Here is a 22,487-nt window from a genome sequence, read left to right on the forward strand (position 1 = left end):
TAAGTATTTCCAGAGTGCAGAAACTATTAAATTAGGGTTTTAATGAGAAAGTGGTACTGTGAACCTACATACAGAAAAGAAAACTTGATTTACTGATCGGTTTATCGCCATGGCCATGACAAGTAAAGTAGTCCATATTTTCAGGCTGAAGACAACAAACCACATGAGAAATGACGTACAAAACATGCTTCGGCTAACAGAATAACACGGCTGTTCTTCTATAAAATTCTATACATTACAACAGAAAAACATGGAACAATATACATGAACATAGCAGAGAGCCGAGTTGATCTAGACATTGTCCTCAACTCTGTGCAAATTGTTCGCTATTAGCTCTTAAACCTTTCAAGAACGCAAGTCTGAAAACGCTAACCAGAAACGCAGTTCTGCCCTGAATTTGTAAACAAAGAGTCAACTAGAAAATACCTTATCCCAAAGGTTATAGCAGAAAAACATAGTTTCCAGTTGACAACAACTTCATTACCTAAGGGCTAAGGTTAACATGATCAGGGTTGTTAAATCTCACATTTTTCTTCTTGTTCTTCCAGAATTCATCTTTTTTACCTTTCCTTTTGTCTTTCACCATACCTGTTTTGCTGTTAACTATACCAAGTATGGCACTTTTATCCTTCTTGTTCTTTATAGCCGCTTTAACATTCAAAATTGCTCTGAGCTTCCGATAAGATTCAGGATCTGGGATTTGTCCATGTTTCACCATTTGCTTGTGGTAATAGAAAGCCCTTTTGAAATCACGAACACGAACAAAAGCATAAATCATTGTAGCATATGTAACAGAATCAGGTTTCAAATCTAAAGCAATCATCTCCTTCAACAACTGTGGTAACTTCAAGTCTTGTCCTCCTCGTGCATACGCATTTATAAGCATATTATATGTTATTACCGTTGGCTGAAAACCAATCTTCCCAAATTCACAAATAACATCTCTTGCTTCCACATAGTGACCCTGTTTTGCAAATCCATCAAGAAGAATGTTGAAGGTTACTCGAGTCCCTTCAATTTTCTCCTGAATCATGAATTTCCATATTTCCTTGAGTGTTTGTGCATCCCCAGCTCGCCTAAATGCATCAAGAAGAGCAGTATATGTTTCTATGGAGGGTTTAATTCCTTCCCTCTGCATATTCTCAAACGCTTTATAAGCTTTCTCATGCCAACCACTAATTGAATATGCATGAATTAAGGCAGTATATGAATGAGAAGTTGGATTAATACCAGCTTTTTTCATTCTCAAGAATGCATCTGCCGCCAAATCACTCATCTTCTTCTGTCTACCATATGCACTTATCAGGTTTGTGTATGATTTGACATCTGGTTCAAGTCCAGTAGTTTGCATTTCCTGAAGAAGCTTCTCAACTATCTCAGGTTGCATCCTTTTGCTGTAAGCATCCATAAAAATATTGTATGTAGCAGTGGAAGGTGAAATGCCTTTAGTCTTCATCTCAACAAAGAGAGCTTCCGCTTCTTCGAGTTTGTTGGATCTACAATAAGCGTCCATAAGAGTATTATATACTATGGTATTAGAGGATATCCCTTTTTTCTCCATTTCTCCTTGAATGATCAGAGCTTGATTCTGCAGTCCTTCGTCACATAGTGATTTGATCAGAGCTCCTACAACCTCCAAACTCCAGTTAACTCCTTTTCTGTTCATTCTTTCAAAAAAATCCCATGCATCTTTGGCTTTTCTGCCTTCCTTTCTCATGAGAGTAATCATAGTAGAACCTGTCACACGATCTGGAAGGATATTATTCATCTCCATTTCCTCGTACACTTTCCAAGCGTCTTGATACCTACAATGAACATCTATGTATTAGAATCCACGAAATTAATGATATAAAGACCATGTCTCTCAAATCCTATGCAAGAATCGAGAGTTTCAAGTAATAGAGCAAGTCTTTGTGTGTATCTACATGAAACGGTAAGGATTTCAATCCTAATGCAACAACAACTTCCCATAATCCTAAGATCTAGCTCAATCCACCAGACACTTAATTCAGGTAACAGGCACATAAGTGCACCCAACAATATTAGATCCATCCTCTTTCCATACCCTCCCTCAAACAGTCAAACCCTAAAAACATTTATCCCAAGATCAGTCCCACAAGTATGCACTGGGAAGCATACATTAGTATGCGTCCATAATTTTCAGTTAGCTGCATGCGTGCATCTGCAATTCTGCACTATGCTGGACATCCCATATGTTAGTTAAAGTTACCAGAACCAAACATGAAAAAGTATCCGAGAAATTATGTGACAATTTCTTGTACACATACTTTCCTTCCCACCCCTTAAGAAAAGGAAGAAGAAGGATGAAGATAACACGGCCACAACTATGAGGCAATATAACAAGATGGATATCACTGCAAAAACAAAAACAAAAAACAAGAAAGAAGAGAAAGAGCAAAAACTAATATTTACGGAAATTTATTGGAATTTAGGGCGGTTAACTTTGATGTAGTAGTGACATCAGAACTTTCTGACTCACTGTCTTAGACGTAATTTCGACTGATTGGCACTGCCCCCGAGATTTGACACAGCGCTCTCTTAAACAGTGCAATCAACTGATAAAGATTTTTATGCCTAAAGTTTGAAGATATATTCGGAGATGCCATGTGACCTTTAACAACCATAATACTATGTCTGTAACTAAAGGAACGCTTAGTGCATCAACTTTGAGAAAATTTGGAACTCACAATCGCTCAGAACCAGGGGTAAACACATTGTAGAATAGAACAGGGATTAAGGTTATCGTGGACTAGAGACAAGCATGAGATATCCTCAAATCCAAAAAAAAAAAAATTTACTTCAATATCCTGATATGCCTTCTCTACTTCCATTCTCAAGAAAACACTCTTTCATTCTCATCCTTGTGCCCTTGTTGTTTGAAGAGCACCCCCACCCCCACAAAAAAAATCAAGGTATTTCACAGAATCCAACTGGCTCAATAGTTTATACTCAACATACAAATTATTATTCTAACGCTGTGCTTTTACAAGTACACTAATCTACCACCTACACATGTATAGATTCTGCATGTCATCTGAGCATAAGAAGAACAAAGTAGGATAAATAATATCAAGCTCCTTAATCCTATTTTGTCTTCTTAGAAAGCATTACAAAAGGAAGCAAATGTGTACCTTCCACTGGTTAGTAGCCCAGACAATGCAGCATTATAAACATGAACATCCCTAAAATCCCTGGTATCCGGCAAATTCCTCCACAAAATCATCAGCTTACCACCCATTCTAGCCCTCCCCAATGCCGGAAATAGCACAGAACAAGCTCTAGGAGTAACCATAGAGGGTTCCTGCAACCCCATCCACTCATAAAAATACAAGCAACTCATCATCATACTTTCCTGAATCATCAACTCCAACACCTCCACACACTCTGGCTCTCCCACTCTCCCTTCATATCCGCTCAACTGCTCACCCAATGTTGAATTTTCTGGTAAACTCCTCGCAATCCCCATGATTTCCCCCACAATACCCTCGATCACAGACCTCTGATCATAACCAACTTCACTATTCTCCTCAACCTTTTCCCTTTTGAGTTCAAATTCGAATTCAGGCTCGTTTTCTTCAGTGCCGTCAGCCAAATGCCAGGCAGTTCGACGGTTTCTCTGGAGGGATAACTTGGACTCCCGAGGTGGGTCTTGAGTTGAATTGCGGGATTTGAAGAATCTGTAAATTGGATCATCTGGGTACTTCTCATTTTGCTCCTGTTCTACCTCTTCTTCGGCTTCTTCTTCTTCAAGGTAAGGGAGGAAAATGGGGGGTGTAGAAACAGAGGAAGAAGATGGGTTATTAGAAGAAGATGGGGATGTTGACGAGAGAGAAAAAAGTTTAAATCTTTGAGTCCCGCCAAAATTAAAGGAAGGGTTTGGAGAGAGAATAGAATTATGGTTGAAATTTAGGAATGTGAAAGAAGGAAGATTATGGCTCATTAGAGCCATTTCTTGTTCACTGGAAATCTCACACCTTTTTTGCACAATCAATTAAACTTCAGATTTTACGAATCAGTAGTTATTATCATAGTCTGGAGCTGAGTTTCAGTTGGGCATTTTGTCGAACAGTTGGTGTGCAAGCTCAAAACACCTAGAACTTCAATATCAAAGTACACAAAAGCCTACTCAGCTAATAATCCCGTATGCATTGCAATCAATATAACCTCACCTCAATATAACCTCACCTGTTTCTGATTTCTGAAGCTCCCACGATAACTCTCTCTCTCACTCTCTTTCTCTCACGAGGTATCAGAACGCAGCAGTTTGTATCACCTCTTCAGGGGAAGCTAAGAAAGGGAATTCCAAACTGTAAGTAACGGTTAATATTTTGACCAAATTTTAGCTGGTTGACGGTTGAATGAGAAAATACAGTTGGACAATTACTCCCTCCGTTCCTTTTTGTTTGTTACGTATGGACTTTTACAAAACGTATAATAAAGATTCTTTTTCTTTTTTATTAAAAAAAATAAACCCATCTAAAACCTCAATCCACTTATCATTACAACAACCAATAACATTGTTTTATTTATCAAAATGAACCAATAATGGAAAAACACAAAGATTGCTAAGTTAATATACTTGGAAAATTACAAGATATTTAATGAGTTGAGAAAATTGAACCAATTAAAATTAAAAGATGACACAAAAAATGATAGTATAATAAATTTATAAAAGGAAAGATTCTCCCACGTAACAAACATTGTGAAACACCCTAAAAGAAATACGTAACAAACAGAAAGAAACGGAGGGAGTAGTAGATTGGGTTCGGAAAACTAATTTAAACCAGCGTAAGGCGTAAATTATTTTATGCACCTAGTTAGATATTATGTTTTTATAGAACATAAATCTTATAAGTAAAAGCCCATACGGGTAGCCGACTAGCCGGGAGCGGGTGTGGATGGGAGAGAGTAGAAACCATTCAGCCGATTCAGGTAGAGGTGCGGTAAAGAGACTTCTAGTTCGAGTATGGGTAAGGTCAATTTGAGTCTAGTGAAGGCCAGTTTATTGTGAAAAACGAATACTCGGTAAATTTCAACGATAATTAATTTTAATCGGGCCTGTATGGGTCAAATCAATTTTTGAAGTACTATATACTTTGCATATGCTTAAGAAAATGTATTATCATTAAAATGTATTCTCATTAAAAGTGTATACGTACATGATTCAAATTTGGATATGAATAACGTGTGTGTGTTCGATCAAGTGCCTATTCCCAGGGAAAAAAGGTCCAAGAACCACAAATGTTACAGAAGAAGTATAATATACTTACAAAGAAGAAACTGCAAAGCATCTTAAGAAATAATTTAGGACTTAGACAACCATAACGAAGATTCCGAAGTCTCTACAGGAGAGAAGTAAAATCTCCAATGCACTCTAACCTTTGTCACGGCTTAAACTGACACTGTGTACATAAACTACAAGAAAAGTTAGGGGGTGCAGTATAAAATCAACGTCAAGCTAACCCTCAAAACGTTGCCCACGAATGGGGGTGCTCTGTAGTGTAAAACGACCAAGAAGGAACGGTAAAACTGGCAATAATGATAATGCCATTCTCTTCATTTCTTCTGGAATCGCGAGCAGGGTAATTTCACTGCCAGATAGACGGCTACACCATGTTTGGTCTTTGTGGCAACAATAGATTGTAGAACTTATCGGCTAAGAAGAAACTCTTTCCCTTGCTATCAACAGCCTTTTTCCACCCACACCAACCACCATTTACGATTTTCTTAAGATCTTCACCACCAGTGTAATGAGGATCCAATATTAGGAATGCACAATCACCACTTGCATCATTGTAGTCAACTCCTAGAAGTGTATATGCGAGGACACCACCACCTGCATTTGTTCGGCAACTCGGATTAAGAAAGGCATATAGTTCTATTATATGCATTAAGTGACAAAAGAGCTTGGCGGTGAAAGCAACACCATCTTGAAAGTTATAAGTATTTCATAAGCCATCAAGACTTCAAGAAAACTTCTTAAAAAATACTGACAATTACTATCTTGTGGTTAAACAAAATGACGAAGAAAGAACCTAGGAAATGACTGCAACACATGCTTAGCTTGTAGTGCGGCAGACACTCAAGAAGGTTGGTGGTTAGATGTTTATGGTGTTTAACAGTAGGCTGCAGTTATGCTTGCATGAAACCAGTAACACGGCCACTAGGAACTATCTTTATCTAAGATATTGACATCTTCAAATGATGGCTCAGTACTTTTACAAAGTGGATCATACAAGGGACTCAACGAGACTATCATGTTACGGTGAAAAATCACTGACATTCTATTCATGATTTTGATAATTGGATACCAGTTTAATACTAATTGCAATTTACTGTTAATTTCCTCAGGGTAACTCCCTAACAAGAGACAAGCAGGTGCAAACCACCCTCTCCAATCCCTTATCACATATTCACATGCAATACTAACACAGATGAGAAAACATGTGAAGAGGATGCCAAAAGTTTACCAATCATGATGGGTGTTCCTTGGTTCTCAAAATGCAAGGCTAACTCTCGACATTTCTCAGGAAGCTCAGCTCCAGATCTTACATTCATGACCTTGCAGGTAACCTGTTAGACAAAAAAAAAATGTCTTTGGCACTTATTTGATATTCAATCATATAATACAGATTACAGAATACAGATACAATAGCTTTCACTTTTTGGGGAGGATGCATGTGTATACGTGTCAGCCTGTTTGTGCTGCCGATGTTGCCGGTCGGGGGCGGGGGGAAGGGAGCAACTAAACAAAATGCAATATGAACAGTTAAAAATTTTCGCCTCCAGGACCAGTCATACATGTGCTTTTCTTTTGAGTTTAGTTGTAGCCATTTCACCAACTCAACCTTGCAACAGAAGATTCATTGGAATAAGTGTAAACCCTCTCAAGAATTGATGACGAAATCATATCAATCTTGAATGAAGTTTTTAAAACTCATAGGGGTTCAAATTATAGTAGGGATGGCAATGGGCAGGGTCTGGATAGGGTCTAGTAATACCCGGACCCGGACCCTAACTTTTTGACATATACCCATACCCTACCCTTACCCTATAGGGTCTAAAATTATAAGACCCTTACCCGGACCCTATGGGTCCGACAGGGTATGGGTAGGGTCTAGGGTCTTATGCGGGTCCGCGTAAAACTATAACTTTTATTTCCTTTTTTGTATGCAATTATATGTAATATGCAAAAATAATACAAGAACAACGATTAATAAGGCATTTAAAAACAAATAAATAGCTAGTCTTCAAAAATTATCCTTGTCTTTCCTTAAACACAATACATTTTAAAGTACGAATCTCATAAATTACAAAATCCCACATTCTTAACTACACAACATTAATGTTAATAAATAGGCATCCATTCAGTACTTTAGTAGTAGTTATCGTCAATATCATCATCTACTTCATCATCAAGATCCAACAAAAAAAGTGAAGTACATAAAAATAACAAAATTTAAGCGGGTCTAAATATAGGGTATGGATAGGGTATGGGTCTTAAGGGTCCGCGGATAGGGTATGGGTAGGGTACGCAAAATGATTTATCCACAACTTATGGGTATGGGTCTTAAGGGTCCGCGGGTAGGGTATGGGTAGGGTATGGGTATGGATAAGTCATTTTGCGTTCAATAACTTGTCCACAACGCAAAATGATTCACAAGTCATAATTAAAGGGTTGCTATCCATCATCTCCAAAAGATGGAATAAGATTATACTTCCTCCGTTCCGCAATAGATGTATCGTTTCTCTTTTGGACACTATTCATTAACTAACTTTGACAATTATTCTTTCACATTATGTAAAAACAAACATAGTCAAGTGAGATTTTGTTAAATTCGTATCAATGTGAGGATTCCAAATATCAATTTTTTATAATTTTACTTACACGCAATAAGAGATATTAAAGTTCAAAGATGCATGTTGGGTACGTGAAAAAAGAAATGATGCATCTATTGCGAAACGGAAGAAGTAAGAGTTTTCTTTACCAATATTAGACCACAAAGAAAAAGAATCATCAAAATGAAAATAGACATGAGCTCATATGGAACTGAAGCAAATAAGTATGGAAAGTTGACCATCACACTTACACCCAAAAGTTTGTCCAGCACATAGCTTAACTCAATGGCACCAATCCACTCACGTGATCCAATGAAAGAAGGATCTTTATCACCAATCTCGACTAGTGCCTCCTGTATCTCCCTGAGCAATATAACACAGAAATACGCAACCTCCAATAATCAAGATGCTGACATCATACGAGTGATCATGGCCAAGGAAATAAATCTTGATAACCCCTTTAGCCTTTCTCACCTATGAGTGGGAACATCAATTGAAGTATATTGTTGGAGTCTGAACCAGGAGATTATGGTTTGTAACGAGCGATAAGCACATCCCCATCCCTAGCACATTATTTCAGAAAATAACTTGTCAACGAGGAAACAAAAATTATGGCAAGAACAGTTGTGTATTTCAGAGCCACCCTCCTACATGTTTCCTAAACACTTTCCCCTTTTCCCCGTATATACAAATGAACAACGATAACAGTTTACAAAAAAAAAAGGTAATTAACCAACGGTTCCCGCTCATCTTCCATTTTCCAAATATTCTATGCTATATCTCATTAGAGCATAACAACTTAGATAACTTCAGGCATGGTATAATGTATATTGGCACTTAGGCAGGCATAAGCGTATGTGCCTGATTAAAAAGTCAGGAATCAAGTTCTATAGGTGCGACATCACAGCCTACCAACACCTGCATGGCTGTATCTAACTTAAAAGTGCACTTGAAAATGTCCAGAAGCTGAGCAGTTTACTAAAAGGTGGACAACAGGAAAATAAAATGTGAACAAACTTCATTAAATCAAAACTCAAAAATATATTATCCGTCTACTATAGGTGTATCAAACTTAAGAAAGGTTCTACACATCTCTAATCACAGAAAATCCAAACCTTTTCAATAGCCACCACACTAATACCTCACCAATATTTGGTGAGGTTGTTAGGAACCCCCTCTAATCTCACCTTTACATTTAACACATGTTCATACCGTATTTATTACATGGCCTTGATGTTTACTCCGGGTATAATTAATCATTAACACTGCATCATATTCATGATTATATAACTAATAACAGACAAAAGAAATTTCATTACCGAGTCATCGAAACCGTTTTGAAGGTAGTGGTGATACTCATAAGAGCCTTGAACCAGAGACACGAGGCCCCCAGAAACTGCATATAGAATATTCAAATGTGACACAAGTAATCATGGATAGGTCAGTTTACAGTAAACAGTCCTGTAGTAAAAGTAATAATTAAAAGTTACTAACCCCCACTGCTAGGAATGTCAGCATGTACATCCTTCAGCAATAAATAACCTAAAGGCACAAACAAGATGCCTCCAAAAAGTTAGTGTGTCCAGAGAGGAAACTACAAGGAACTCTACCAATACTTCTTCCATCAATTGAGGTAATATTTAAAAGTACACAGATGGCAAGACAGATGAGAAGAAGATGAGATAACAGCATAATTTACTTTAAAAGGGGGTAATTAAAATCAACGAAGCAAAAGACGTAGTCAGTTAACTCAAAAGTACAATACTTACCCCTCTTGGATGAAATCCCTTCATTGGAAGTGGACTTGGCAACTTTTAGGGCATTGGCAATTCGTAAGAGAGGGCGATCAGAAGGTAAACCCAGTCGAAGATGAAGAGACCTCCTAGCTTCAACTGTAAAAACAGATTGAATATATATGAGAACACTACAGAAACGAGAAGAATATATCTCACATATTTATAATTAAACACAGGCTATTCCCCATATGTTTGGGGTTGAACCTTTGATCAACTGAGTAGGTGGAATTTGGAGCCAGAAGCCCAGCCTTGGCACCTCAATAACTCAAAAGTTATAATATCTAATGTTATCAGCAAGCTTGCCTGGGTTTCATATAAATGAGCTAGCTTGGTGTTCCCACTCAAACTTTATAACAGATCTTTACATACCTTGCTTCAGTTCTGTCTCACCATAACTCAGTTCATAAGTAGCTGTTATGGGGTGCAAAATACCAGGAGGACAAAAGTGGAATGGCCGTATCTGCAATTACAAACAACCATGGAAGAAAACGAGTTCAAATAAGAGAAGAGAGGCATGCTTAAAAAAATCACTTCAAAGAAAAAAAAAACAAATAAGAATCTGTTTATAGTTAGAGCAATGGGTACAAAAGCAATCACTATTACAGCACATATAAGAAAGCAAAGAAATTTTAATGTAAACCTAATTCCGAACAGAAGAGTTTGTATACAATAAAAAAAATCTAGTTCCATACACATATATGCACACCAAAAAAAACCCAGAAAATGGAGCCGGGCACAACTTTTATTGAAGCACAAAGTTCAAGGAAATAAAATATCTAGTTTGATTTCAGTACAATGTTGAGTGTGTCCATTCAGTATTTAGCATAACACAACCAATCAAAGAGAAAGAAACAAGATCTGCAAGTAGAGAAGAAAAGGAAACAAGGAACTCCATGTCTCAATTGCAGTATACACATATTGACATATGGAAGAAGATTGATAAAAGAACCATATTACACATAAGGACATAAATGTCCACAGCAGAAAACAGATCAAAGGCAGCTAATAAATGGAAAAGGAACCCGAAGATAAACACCACACCAATCGCTCGGAACAAACTGAAATGAAGTAACTTCAAAGTATAACGGCAAGAGGTAAAAAAAAACAAAAGAAAAAGGCCATGTTATCACAGAAACCATGAGAAAAATATGGAACAGGCACTAACTGAAGAGTGACAAATGAAACAGGTATCATAGGAGAGAAGAATATAAATGTTTATATAGTATTGTGAAGATCCCCATTTTTGTACAAGCTAAAAAACGGTTTAACATCAAAAAATCTATACAAGTAATATCCTACCTGAGGATGTTGAACTAAGAAAGAGGGTGCCACAATGTTTCTCATAGTTGTTAGCTGGTCAAGTAGTGCAGGAATAATTAGCTTTGAAACTGCATGTGTGAGAGGAAGACTTTTGACAGCATAACAAACAACTTCCAGTTTGTAATCGACAAGCCTCAGTATCGCTTCCTCTGGAGCTGAAAGCATAAGAAATTATAGTTATAACTTATAAGTTCACAGATCGCAAGCATTTTTGCCGTTGCGGAAACTGATTGCATCAACCAGATTAAAATGAAGGGAGAAATGTCAATACCAGGACAATACTCTGCCATTGGCGCAACAGATTGTGGGGACATGATTGACTTATTTGAGAGGGCAGTCACCTGAATAGTATCTGCACTCTAAGCAAAGAAAGTATAAGGAGAAGAATTACCCTTGCTGATGATCAGCATTGATAGAAGCCAGAAACAGTGCATTAATTTAGAACCTGTAATAATTACTCAATGAGCTCACATCCAGAGAAAAGGCATATCAAATTCATTACCTCAGCATCCACAGCCGGTTTACTCTCTAAACAGAAGTATGAACAACATAATGACTTTCCATCAGACTTTTCCGCGGTGTCATCCAAAAGCTTACTATTGGAGATGTCTGTTTGGAACTCCAAATCTGAACCACGAACAATAACAGGACGAGGTAGAACACCTGACGACTTGTCCGATGCTTCCAGGATGAATGTGAGTTGAGGATCTCTGAACATGGTGGCTAGTTCTTCATTCGCTTGCAGATATCGGTCCACCGCATCTGAAGTACACCAAGGTAGTCCTTGTACTTAGAAAAGTAAAAACTCCAACATAACTGATTTTCAGTAATAGGTATCAGCCAATTGACTGAACTTATCACTGACTATTAATCTATATGTTAGGGATCCGACAAAATTTTACAGAGATAAAACAAACAAACATGTAATTGTTCTTAATTTAGGAATGTAAAACAATCTTCTAAACTTTCTCCAAATTTGAGAAATTGTTTTTAATAATAGACGGATGTGGCAGTTAGGGATGTCAATGAGCCGATACGCTCGTGAACAGCCCATGAACAAGCTCGGTCAAAGCTCGTTCATTTATAGATAAATGAGCCTGAACAAAAAATTTAAGCTCGTTTAATAAATGATACTAGCTCGAACAACCTAGTGTTCGGCTCGTTTAGGCTCGCGAACAACTCGATCATGTTCATTTTCAAGCTCGTTCATGTTCGTTTATAAGCTCGTTTAAAAGCTTGTTCAAGCTCGTTTACATTAAATTTCCAAAAAAAAATATGACAAATTTTTATTTATAAGTAAATATAAGTTGCAATTAGTTTGTTAGATTTTGATTTTTAGGAGATTATAATTTAAAAAATGGTACAAAGTATTAGTTAGTATATTGTGCTAGCCTTTTCTTTGGGTATGGTTATGTTTTTATGTTTTATAATTGTTTAAAATAATATTTCATTTATTAATATGCTCATTTAAATTCGATCTTGCTTGTTTATTAAGGCTCGTTTGTTAAAAGCTCGTTTGTTAATAGTTCGGCTCGGCTCGAGCTTGAACTTAAACAAGTTACTCGTGAGCTAAGCTCGAACAACGAAAAACTTAAATGAGCTAAGCTCGAACAAGGAAAATGAAAGCTCGGCTCAAGCTCGAGCTCGGAAATTTCTTATCAAGCCTAGCTCGAACAGCCAAATATTCGGCTCCGCTCAGCTCGTTGACATCCCTGTGCATAAACTTGATGGACATGGTCTCATTTGAGTTTGCAGCAAGTCAAGACCCTCTTTACTGAATTCAACAATAAATCCCCAATCGTTACTCAATTAACTCATTTTTCACCTTAATTTCAGTAATACACCCATCCATAGATATATTTTGACACACATATAACATTATCAACTTAAATATGATTCTTACAGTAATAGCAACACCAAAATCAAATAGGTCTTGCAGCAATTGAATAGTGCACGCAACATCAATGCAATAGGCATGATTCAAACATCACAGCATTGTCACCAAATTTTCAGAAAATGAAATCAACATTGCAGCAATAATTTCAAATCAAAATTTCCAAAATCTTAATTTCATGAATTAAAACAAAGTAGCAACAATTTCAGACAAATTTTTTAGTAGAAGTACCTGAATCATTATTTGCAGGAACATAAACAGGTAACTTGATAGGAAGTTCACATTTCAGCATACAACCTCTCTCCCAAAGATAATTCCCCGCCTTCTCCTCATACAATACACACTCAACATCCTCCACATTCGTCGAATCCCCCCATTTTGCAGCGAAGAACTTCAATTCACCGCTACTCGAACCCGAAACTCCGCCAATTACATCAAAGTTCCTCAAATTCTCTCCATTATACAAAATCTCCCTCAATTTACAAGCAGCGTTGATCGCCTGCTTGGCAATTTGTACCAATTCGCCATTTTTCCCGATAATCAGAGCTCCGATTACATGAAAACCTTTGATTATGAGTGACCTGAGATCGTCCGCCTCTTTGGAGAAATCAGGAGAGAGGAGATCGGACGGCAAGTAGTGAAGACATCGGACGGTGGAGACGACGGTGAATTGAGGGAAAAAGGGTGATCCGATCAGCCATTGGAGAGGTGCATCGTAATTGTTGGTGAGGATGAGCTTAGGGCATAAAACCCTAACACTTTTGCCGTTATCCATCGAGGGCATTGATTTCAGTAGCTTGTGCAGGTGTGCTCGCTCCGCTGCTCGCGTCGACTGTGTAGACTTGAAACTTGAAAGAAAGACGCGCAATTATCATACATTCATACGTGGGATTAAGAGCGAATTAGCGAATTCTTAGAGCAACTCAAATATTGATTAATAAATGGAGAAAACTATTGTCACCCTGTGGGTCTTTTACTCACCTGATGAGGTAAGAAACGTGGCATGCTGACAAGAAGAATACGAAATAATTGAGCAAACCATTAGATTGTCTACCCAGCTGAGGTGGACAACCCACGTGGACATAGAAAGAATAGGTGGACAATCCAATACACTATAGTATGAAAGTATTTATTAAATTTGTAATCAATACGAACTCAGAAAATGATGTATGCAGTCATACAGAAAAAGAGATTGTCCATATGCTTATACCGATACATAATGTTTGAATAGAGTCTTTGAATTAATTACCTAATTTTTACTTTTTACTCAGTAACTTTTTTTTACGTAAAGACTATTGGGATAGGTTAGACAAAACAATCTTCTTCCTCTTTGATAGACCAAGATCAGCAAAACTCCTTCAATGGCGATGTTCGGTCGACTCGGTTAATCAAATTTGTATCGTAGTCATGAATAAGGTATGTATCAAAACACTATTTTCATATATTTTTCTTCAATTTGGCGATTGCATTCAAGTGTAATGATAAGTGATAATGTAAGCACTCCTTTCTTTGAAATTAAAAATCGTAATACGAATGGACCATCGTTCTTTTTGCATCTCGTCTCTGGGTTAGCTTAGTCTAGTTCTTCTTATCTTCTTTTCGCTCTTTAGTTTCAATACTCCCACAAATTTCCTTCTTTTCCCTCTTTAGTTTCGTGCAGGGAGATGGGAAGGCGAAGGACCGTAATGTCTGTCATTCTGTAATCAAATTGATTATTACATTTCTGATCGATGTATGAAAATTAAGAAATCCCTATCTTAAAGTACTCCATTGTCTCCCTCTCCACCTTGAATTAGTATGTAGGCAATGTAGCGAGTTTAAGGGCGTTTTTTGTAGTAGTGTTTGAGGTAGCGGGTAACGTTTTGACCTAGTCAAGGCGCTACTTGTAAAATTTGTAAATGTTTGGCAAGGTATCGGTTAGCGGTAGAGGTAGCGTTTTAACTTCTTCACGAGTGTATCGACCTATTCATATCCCTATATGTCATATAATTGCAAATGACTAGCTACGAACTATTATTGGCATGTAAATTTGAAAGGATAAAATGAGAAATTCCTAATAAATTTGAAAGGATAAAATTAAAAATTCTATATTTTGATAAAAATGTACTTCAAATATAGTAGTAATTGCTTTACAACTAGTTTGAGTTATATATTGCCATTTGAAATTACTTAACCATGTCTTATGAGTATCCTTTAATTTGTAGGATGTACAGTTAAATACATAACATGATAGCGGAATAACCTCAAAGCAAGAATCATGTATAAAGTACAGATTAAGCAATACATACGTTTGTAGCGTGTTTTCCTCTTTGTCAACGAATACGAACAAGAACTTCAATCGGAGTTCTTCTACTTGGTTCACCGACAGTGCAAGTCTGCCTTGATTGTTGATAGCTTAGATCTCGATCAAGGTTCTTTAGATTTTTGGGAAGAACACACTTTGGAGGCAAAGTAGAATTAGGGTTTTACTTTTCCTCTAGGGTTGTGTGTATAACCTGAATTGTGTGTCTGAAAAACATGTATTTAGGTTATTAAAATAACCTAAACATTAAGCCACCCAACCGACCAAGGCTTAAGGCCATTGGCCGGCCAACAAGCCCATGAAGGGCATATGCGCACACACAGCGAGCTGGGCAGCGGGCTGCGTGCTTGCTGTGATGTCTTGTGCTTTGGGAATTAATGCCCAAAATTTGAGATGGGTAAACGACCATGTCATCTCTCATGTTTGGGGAATCATGAATAATACCCACTTAATTTGTCTTGGAAATCACTTAGTCCATGTCATCTTTTATATTTTGTCAACATGCCACATTTCTTGCCACATCAGGTGGGTAAACGACCCACTGAGTCACAATAGTTTTCTGCATCCTTAAACACACAAAACAAACGATTGAACGGAACCTTAAACAAGAATCGGGAATGAAAACTGATGGTAGTATTGGTTTAAAAGTTTGAAACTAATATGATGTGTTTGGTTTTAATCGTGTAATTTTCACCTTTGTACGGAGTAATTGGTATGTAAAGGTTCAGTAGCCATACACACCCACCTGAGCAAGTAAGCATAGTTATCAACTAACTAGCTACATATCTTGTTTCTTCACACTTCGACACTATCGTTTGAATCAAAAGACTAGAGTAGTTCAAATTAGCTGGTCTCTTGAATGTCATAGCTAAATTTTAGCATCAATGGGAAAATAAAGCTATACATGTACAATACTAACAATAGTACCAACTTGTTTTCTAATGTCTAAATTTCTCTAATAACCATACTAATCTAATTACTACAACTGTTTCGCGTCTTAGAAAACACGAAAGACTCCATATCCGGAAAGTTAGAAGCCGTAGATACCTATTTGCAACTCTTACTTGGCTGTAGTACAAGGAAGAACCCATTCTACAAGATGTGATCTTTGCCGTTGATGCTTCATTTGCCAACCCTGCAAGATCGAGCAATGTTTCTAACTTAGCATTACATAAGCCTAACATTGTGAATATGTTTCAACAGATTCTGTTTCATCCCTATTTTACTTGAAGTCTTGAACAATCTGATTTAACTAATTCTGTCTCCTTGTGCTTACCTTCTTCATTGAAAAAGGCGGTGTTTTCCAGCAATGTGACTTCGAGTCTTCCATTTTTCTGCAAGAAATATGATGATGTACATGTTATTTATCAGGGACTAGTCAAAAAGTACTGGACTGAAGTTTACTAATTATAGCAGAATACAGCACCAACTCACCCATCTTCATGCTGTGAAATGTCACTTTTGTTACTACCATTTCTTAACACGTAAGGATAGTCGGTGCAGATATATGCATCAAATGATGCTTCCCTACTGCTTGCTTTTGGCTGGACTTTTAAGCACAGTAATTCAGAAGACTCTGACGATGTCATTTTTTTACTGAGTCTCATGTTTTTAGGGAAGCAGTTAGGCTGAACTTCTTGCTCTTCAACGGTTAAAATCTTGCATACTTTCTCATGCTCACTCGACATGCTATCTTGTGACACTCTGTGAGGTGTCGATGCACCAGACTTTGCAGTACTTAGTGCATTTCCATCGCTGTTTCTGATAATAGTAACCATTCTGTGGCTGCATATATGAGATACCTGGGACCCACAGGATGAGCAAGTTTCGACATGCTTGTTGTCTCCTATCATAGCTTTATCAGAAGTGAAATTGGAGGCATCTGACAATCGATCACTTCCATTTTCAGTAGTATTTGACTTGTGAATTCTGCGAGAACAGCTAAACAGACTGAAAGATGGTCTCTTGGATTTGGCATAACTATGAGAGAGATTGATCCTAAGCTCCACGTTGCATTTTAGAACGGATTGAAGAGAGCTTGCAATAAGTTTCCATGAGTTCTCTGCCTTTGATGCATAGTTTGGATGATCAAATTCTAGTTCAGCCACAGCCAGATCTGTGTATGGTTATAATATCAATGACAAGTTAGCAAAATCACATATCCCTTCTTAGTTCAACAACCTTTTTCAAGAAAATACAAGCACAGATTGGTCAAGGATTTAGCATTTCATAAACTGGTTTTGAGCAGAATACAATTCCCATCCTGATAAATTAATTATTCACTCTGAAAATTGCAACAATAAAACACGAGTCCCCAGATACAGTAAGTGAAAAGAACTGCCAGGGATCAAGTGGAGTTAGCCATCAATGGATGTCTGATTAACAAATCTGGAATCCTATTTGAGTTCTACTCCAGATTTTCCTAATTTTCAGAATTTTCTGCAAACAAAATGCTCAAACTAATTGACAGCTACTTTTCCGACTAAGAATGGTACCAATGAATCACCAGTATTTTGTGCAATGCAAGTCCAGTAATTTCTCAATGAGCTGATAGTCTCAAGCCTCGACATTAAAATATTATTAGCCCTGTAAAGGCGGATCATTTAGACCAGTCTAACAGAACATGAGCATAACATCTGCTGGGGCCCAGTCGGACCTGACATTTTCTTACAGCATACACAGTTGGGGTTCGTGCAAAATACTCACCAGAGGCACATAATCATGATTACAAATTCTCAATTAATCATGATTACAAATTCTCAATCAACTAAACAGGAATATCACAGACAAAAGTAACAAATTCAAATCATCTCGTTTTTTACTAAACTTCTCAAGAAAAGACTTCTTATCCTTTCAGAAAGACAGATCTCAGAAGTGTACCAAACTCCAAGTTACGTTAAATGTTTGATCCTCAAATGTTGACTAGCAGAAGAAACATAATCACTGGTTCAAATCGGCACAGAGAATGGTGAAGAAAACTAAACAAGCAGGAACCAAATGCGTGTAGCATAACGTGTAGTAAAATACAGTCCTGACGTGAGCAGAGGTGTAGTGCAGCAGTGCAGCTTTATTGCTCACATGAAGCAGATGGAAATGAAGAACATGTCAAATAGTTGTCGGAAAGTCTGATTATATACTCCTAGCCACTTTAAGAAATTGTGAGACAATATTAAAGAAGATGGATTTACCTTTCTTGACCCTAACAGAAGAGAGCCTCCCTCGTCTCCGTAGAAAGCTCCTTAGTGAATGTGAGTGGCATATTTCAGTGGCTCTGATCCATATTGATTCAAGAGCACCTTCACATTCTCCTTGTGCCACCATTTTTCGCAATTCTTCATCAGCGCAATCATATGAGACAAGATGCTTTGATCTCTCGCCAAGGGATGCTGTACTGCTACAGTCGCCATCTGCAGCTGAAGAATTTGATACAACATTTTACTGATCAGTTAAGTACCATTGAGCTGGATTAAGCATGATCTTGGTTTATAAATAAGGATAGAAGTAAAACCAACCTTCAGAATTTGAAGTTCTTACAGATAACCTGGACTCGTTAGGATCTGAGAAAGAGGGATCTGTAGAATTCAATTGCAATAGAGCTACAGTAAGCCATGTAGTTTGATTTTTGGACACCCTCAGCTGTTTCTCACTTTCTGATAATATCTTCAGTGCGTTACGAATCTTCTGCATATCTGTCTCTGCTGTAAAACAGCATCATTCAACATAAGTCAAACAGAAAACTACATTTTGGAAGTCAATTGTCATCAGAGTAGTATCAGTAGAATAATTCTTGCAAAGAATCTTCCATTACTATAACCATTATGGTCACTCATTGATAATATAAGATAGTCTAATGATTCTAGATTACTTACAAGCATGTCTTCTCATGAAATTCCTCCGAATTTCAGAGTCTTCATCCTGGAACTTCCCGGCTAGAATATCCATTATGATATTGGCTAGTTGGGATATAAGTTGCATCGGGTCAATCCTCGACCTCATCAATTCCCTTGCCCTTTTAACTGTATTTGAAGTGTCCGCGGACAGAGACAGATCAAGTAAGTCAAGCAGCTCGTCATCTGAAACAGTTCCAACCTGCAAAAATGTTGAATTTCAGTCCAAGCACAAAAAAACAAGGCTTCAAAAGAGTGTCATATAACTCACAAGTTCATAAGCTAATGTCTTAGTAATCTTGCTTCCCAACATACTCAGCTGATCAAGCATCATTTCACCATCTCGCATTGAACCATTCGATTTGGAGGCAATAAACTCCAAAGCAGCCTGATCAAACTCAATTCCTTCTTCCACACAAATATTTCCTAGCCTAAATGTAACATCAACATCCTTTAATTTTGGAAAATGGTATCTATGAGACCGTGCAACCACGTTTCTTGGCAGCTTATCCAGGTCTGGGGTGACCATAACAAAGACAGCATGTTGAGAGAAACTCTCCATGTTGCTCAAAAGAGTTGCCCATGTATCACTTCGAATCAAATGACATTCATCCAAAATAATGACCTTAAATTTCGAGGAGATTGGAGGTAAACTAGCACTTTTAATGAAAGATCTCATCCTACCAGCTCGGTTTATTCTCACAGGATCAACTTCCTTAACATCCCTACTCCTACCCGCGAAATACAACATGCATTCTTGACATGATCTACACGGCCTTTGCTCGTCTAGTGAGAGACAATTTAACGCAGCAGCGAATATCCTTGAAGCAGAAGTCTTTCCAGCACCACGAGGACCATGAAAAAGATAGAATGTGGTTATCCTACCTTTCAAAATAGCACCCAACAATGACCTTGTTGCCACACCTTGTCCAATTAACTCATCAAACGATTTTGGTCTGAATTTCTGACTTAAACTCCTAGGACTTTCAGAATATGGAACAACTTCATTGTTAATGTGCTTCCAACTTCTAGTTCCTGACATAATATCAGTATCACCTGTTTCCCCTGATATTAGTGGATACTCTTCTCCGTCAGAAGCGAGAGATGGGTCTCTATATCGAGGGGTTTTTGACCAACAACACGTTATCCCACATCCACGATATTCCTCGTCTAAAGCATCAATCTCTTCATTTGCAAATAGTGATGCACTACGTGTTGATCCGTCTAGCAACGTGTCACTAGCACAAAGAGATGGACTGCCTCCTCGGCTTACAAAATCACCTAATGACCCAATTGACCCCTTACATCCTCCATAAGACTGATTTCGAATTGGAGTAGACCTCGTTGAACCATGATTTGAATCAACACCCTTAAATGGATCATTGGAAGGAGAAACACAAGCTAACTCTAATCCATTATCCCTATATTCACTACCATATTTCAGACTAGGTGATTTGTCATCACCCTCATGTTTGCCTTTTGTTCCTGATTTTCCAACACTCTTGCTTACATTAGACTTAGAAATGGATTTAGGAGTGTACTCCTTCGATTCGAAATCCATGACATTTTCATCTTCTTCTTCTCCACATGTACCTAAAATTTTACTCAAATCCCAATTATTGCTTAAATTACCCTCTTGACAACCATTCCCAAACCTCAAAGAAATCCCATTACAAGAATTAGTATCCCAATGTAAACTATCAACTATAGAAGAGAATTTACTCATGGAATGAGTTGATGGATCCCTCAATGACCTCACCCTCCTAAGAGCCACCAAGGTTTTTGATATCGGTACATCAACCGAATGCCGCCGCCCCTCCATCCTTCAGAAAACTATTCCGACAATCTACACCACAATAATACAATGTACTAAAAACCAGACCTGTGTACAAAATAAGGAAAAAAGAAAAAATCAAAACCCCACCTACTGAATTCGACAAAAACCTAAATACAAATAGAAACATGGAAAACAATCAGACATTAGTCACATTAAAATGCAATAACACAAAGACAGTCAAAATGAGGCGGACAACCTGAAACATCATTTCGGACGAATATCGTATACCCTGTGATCATATCTAGATGGCATGATTACCAAAAATGGAAGAACAATCAAAATCTAATTATCAACAGACAACAGTAAAAACAACAACAGTGCACTGTTTCCTGTACCTTTAGACCAAGTACAACATTCAAAAACCAGCACAATCTCCTTTCTTTTTCACCAGAACATGGAAAATTTCTTCAAAAATAAATACCCAGATGAAAAAATGACTGAAATTTCTATTATTTCAACTTACATTCATCAACTAAGGGGAAAACTACAAGCAAGAAGAGGATAAAAATTGGGAGGAAAAAATGGAAGAGACATGGAATCTAACTAAAACTATACAATATTAATATAATTTTATAGTAAAGAAAAAAATATAGACACATTGCCAAACGACAAATAATTATAATAATAAAAGTAAATTGAATGAAAATAGGAACCTGAGCATTGAGATACTGCGTTGCTTGAAGTTCACGAGGGCGAGATTATCGGAGAAAAAAAGGGAAATTTTAATTATTTTATAAAAAATAATAAACCCCTTACAAAAATGTAGCTTCAAAGTTTGTCCAAATGGTTGAATTTCAACACTATCAAACACAGGAAATCAGCAAGAAGAACATGAAATATTATGTTATTTCAATAATATTAAAAAGTAAAGTAAAAACCCAGAAAAGAAATAATTATTTGATGATGAATTCATGAAATGAGAGCTTATTGTTAGTAATTATTACTCCGTAATAATAATAATTTCAAAAGAAGAAAAACCCAGAAATGATTTAAACAAAGTAGAGCAGGAAATGTTGAGTGGCCAGATAGAGTGTTGCAGGGGAGGAGAGAGAACAGAAAGAGGAAGGGTAATTTGGTAAATGTATAGTGTACTGACAGTTTGAGAGTTAGTTTGGCTTTTTATGTTTGCTGGCTTGAAAAGTTGAGGGTTCATTACCTATAAATGGGACCAGCAAAATCCACGCTTTTTTTCTTTTTATTTTTGCGAATTTCTAAACTTTTCTTCCTACATTCTAGTCTATAATCTACTGGACTCCGTTTCGAAAATAACGGGGTGAGTTTATCTTTTCATGTTTGTCAACGTAAATGTTTAGTATCTCTAATTTTGTATTTGTAAATATTATCAAAGTTGAAATTCTAAAAATACATATCAAGACGAGTCAAACTAAACTACACACCCTATATTGTTTTTTACCCATAAATCACAAATGAGAGTCAAATTGAGATTTGTAAATAGCATCAAAGGTCAAATTGTCTCTACTATTTCGAAACGAAGGAGTATATATATGCATAGCGAAAATGATAAAGGTGTATAGACCAAAATAAAAAGTAAGGTGTAATTGTACTCCCTCAGTTCGTGAATACTCATCAT

At 37.2% G+C, this 22,487-nt stretch overlaps 3 protein-coding genes across 4 annotated transcripts; all 3 read right to left on the reverse strand.

Annotated features, from left to right (window-relative positions):
- Positions 1-164: 164 nt before the first annotated feature.
- On the reverse strand, positions 165-4,445 carry LOC110780324 (pentatricopeptide repeat-containing protein At5g50280, chloroplastic). Its single transcript, XM_021984737.2, has 2 exons — positions 3,153-4,445; positions 165-1,805 (listed from the first exon to the last, which is right to left on the reverse strand). The coding sequence occupies exons 1-2, from the start codon at positions 3,968-3,970 to the stop codon at positions 485-487; spliced, it is 2,139 nt and encodes a 712-aa protein (XP_021840429.1). The 5' UTR covers positions 3,971-4,445; the 3' UTR covers positions 165-484.
- Positions 4,446-5,124: 679 nt separating this feature from the next.
- LOC110794554 (probable Ufm1-specific protease) lies at positions 5,125-13,801 on the reverse strand. Its single transcript, XM_021999533.2, has 12 exons — positions 13,102-13,801; positions 11,479-11,738; positions 11,248-11,335; positions 10,956-11,131; positions 10,026-10,116; positions 9,630-9,752; positions 9,355-9,402; positions 9,180-9,256; positions 8,335-8,423; positions 8,112-8,223; positions 6,492-6,594; positions 5,125-5,857 (listed from the first exon to the last, which is right to left on the reverse strand). The coding sequence occupies exons 1-12, from the start codon at positions 13,652-13,654 to the stop codon at positions 5,628-5,630; spliced, it is 1,950 nt and encodes a 649-aa protein (XP_021855225.1). The 5' UTR covers positions 13,655-13,801; the 3' UTR covers positions 5,125-5,627.
- Positions 13,802-15,986: 2,185 nt separating this feature from the next.
- Positions 15,987-22,026, reverse strand: LOC110794555 (protein STICHEL-like 2). 2 transcript variants are annotated; one of them, XM_021999534.2, is made up of 8 exons: positions 21,550-22,026; positions 19,331-20,941; positions 19,042-19,261; positions 18,685-18,870; positions 18,361-18,585; positions 16,607-17,288; positions 16,449-16,506; positions 15,987-16,307 (listed from the first exon to the last, which is right to left on the reverse strand). In XM_021999534.2, the coding sequence occupies exons 2-8, from the start codon at positions 20,879-20,881 to the stop codon at positions 16,233-16,235; spliced, it is 2,997 nt and encodes a 998-aa protein (XP_021855226.2). In that variant the 5' UTR covers positions 20,882-20,941; positions 21,550-22,026; the 3' UTR covers positions 15,987-16,232. The 2 variants fall into 2 exon arrangements, with proteins under 2 accessions (XP_021855226.2, XP_021855227.2); XM_021999535.2 differs by lacking the exon at positions 21,550-22,026 and adding an exon at positions 21,232-21,417.
- Positions 22,027-22,487: the final 461 nt, after the last annotated feature.

The sequence above is a fragment of the Spinacia oleracea genome, chromosome 1 (genome assembly GCF_020520425.1).
Source record: "Spinacia oleracea cultivar Varoflay chromosome 1, BTI_SOV_V1, whole genome shotgun sequence".
NCBI lineage: Eukaryota > Viridiplantae > Streptophyta > Magnoliopsida > Caryophyllales > Amaranthaceae > Spinacia > Spinacia oleracea.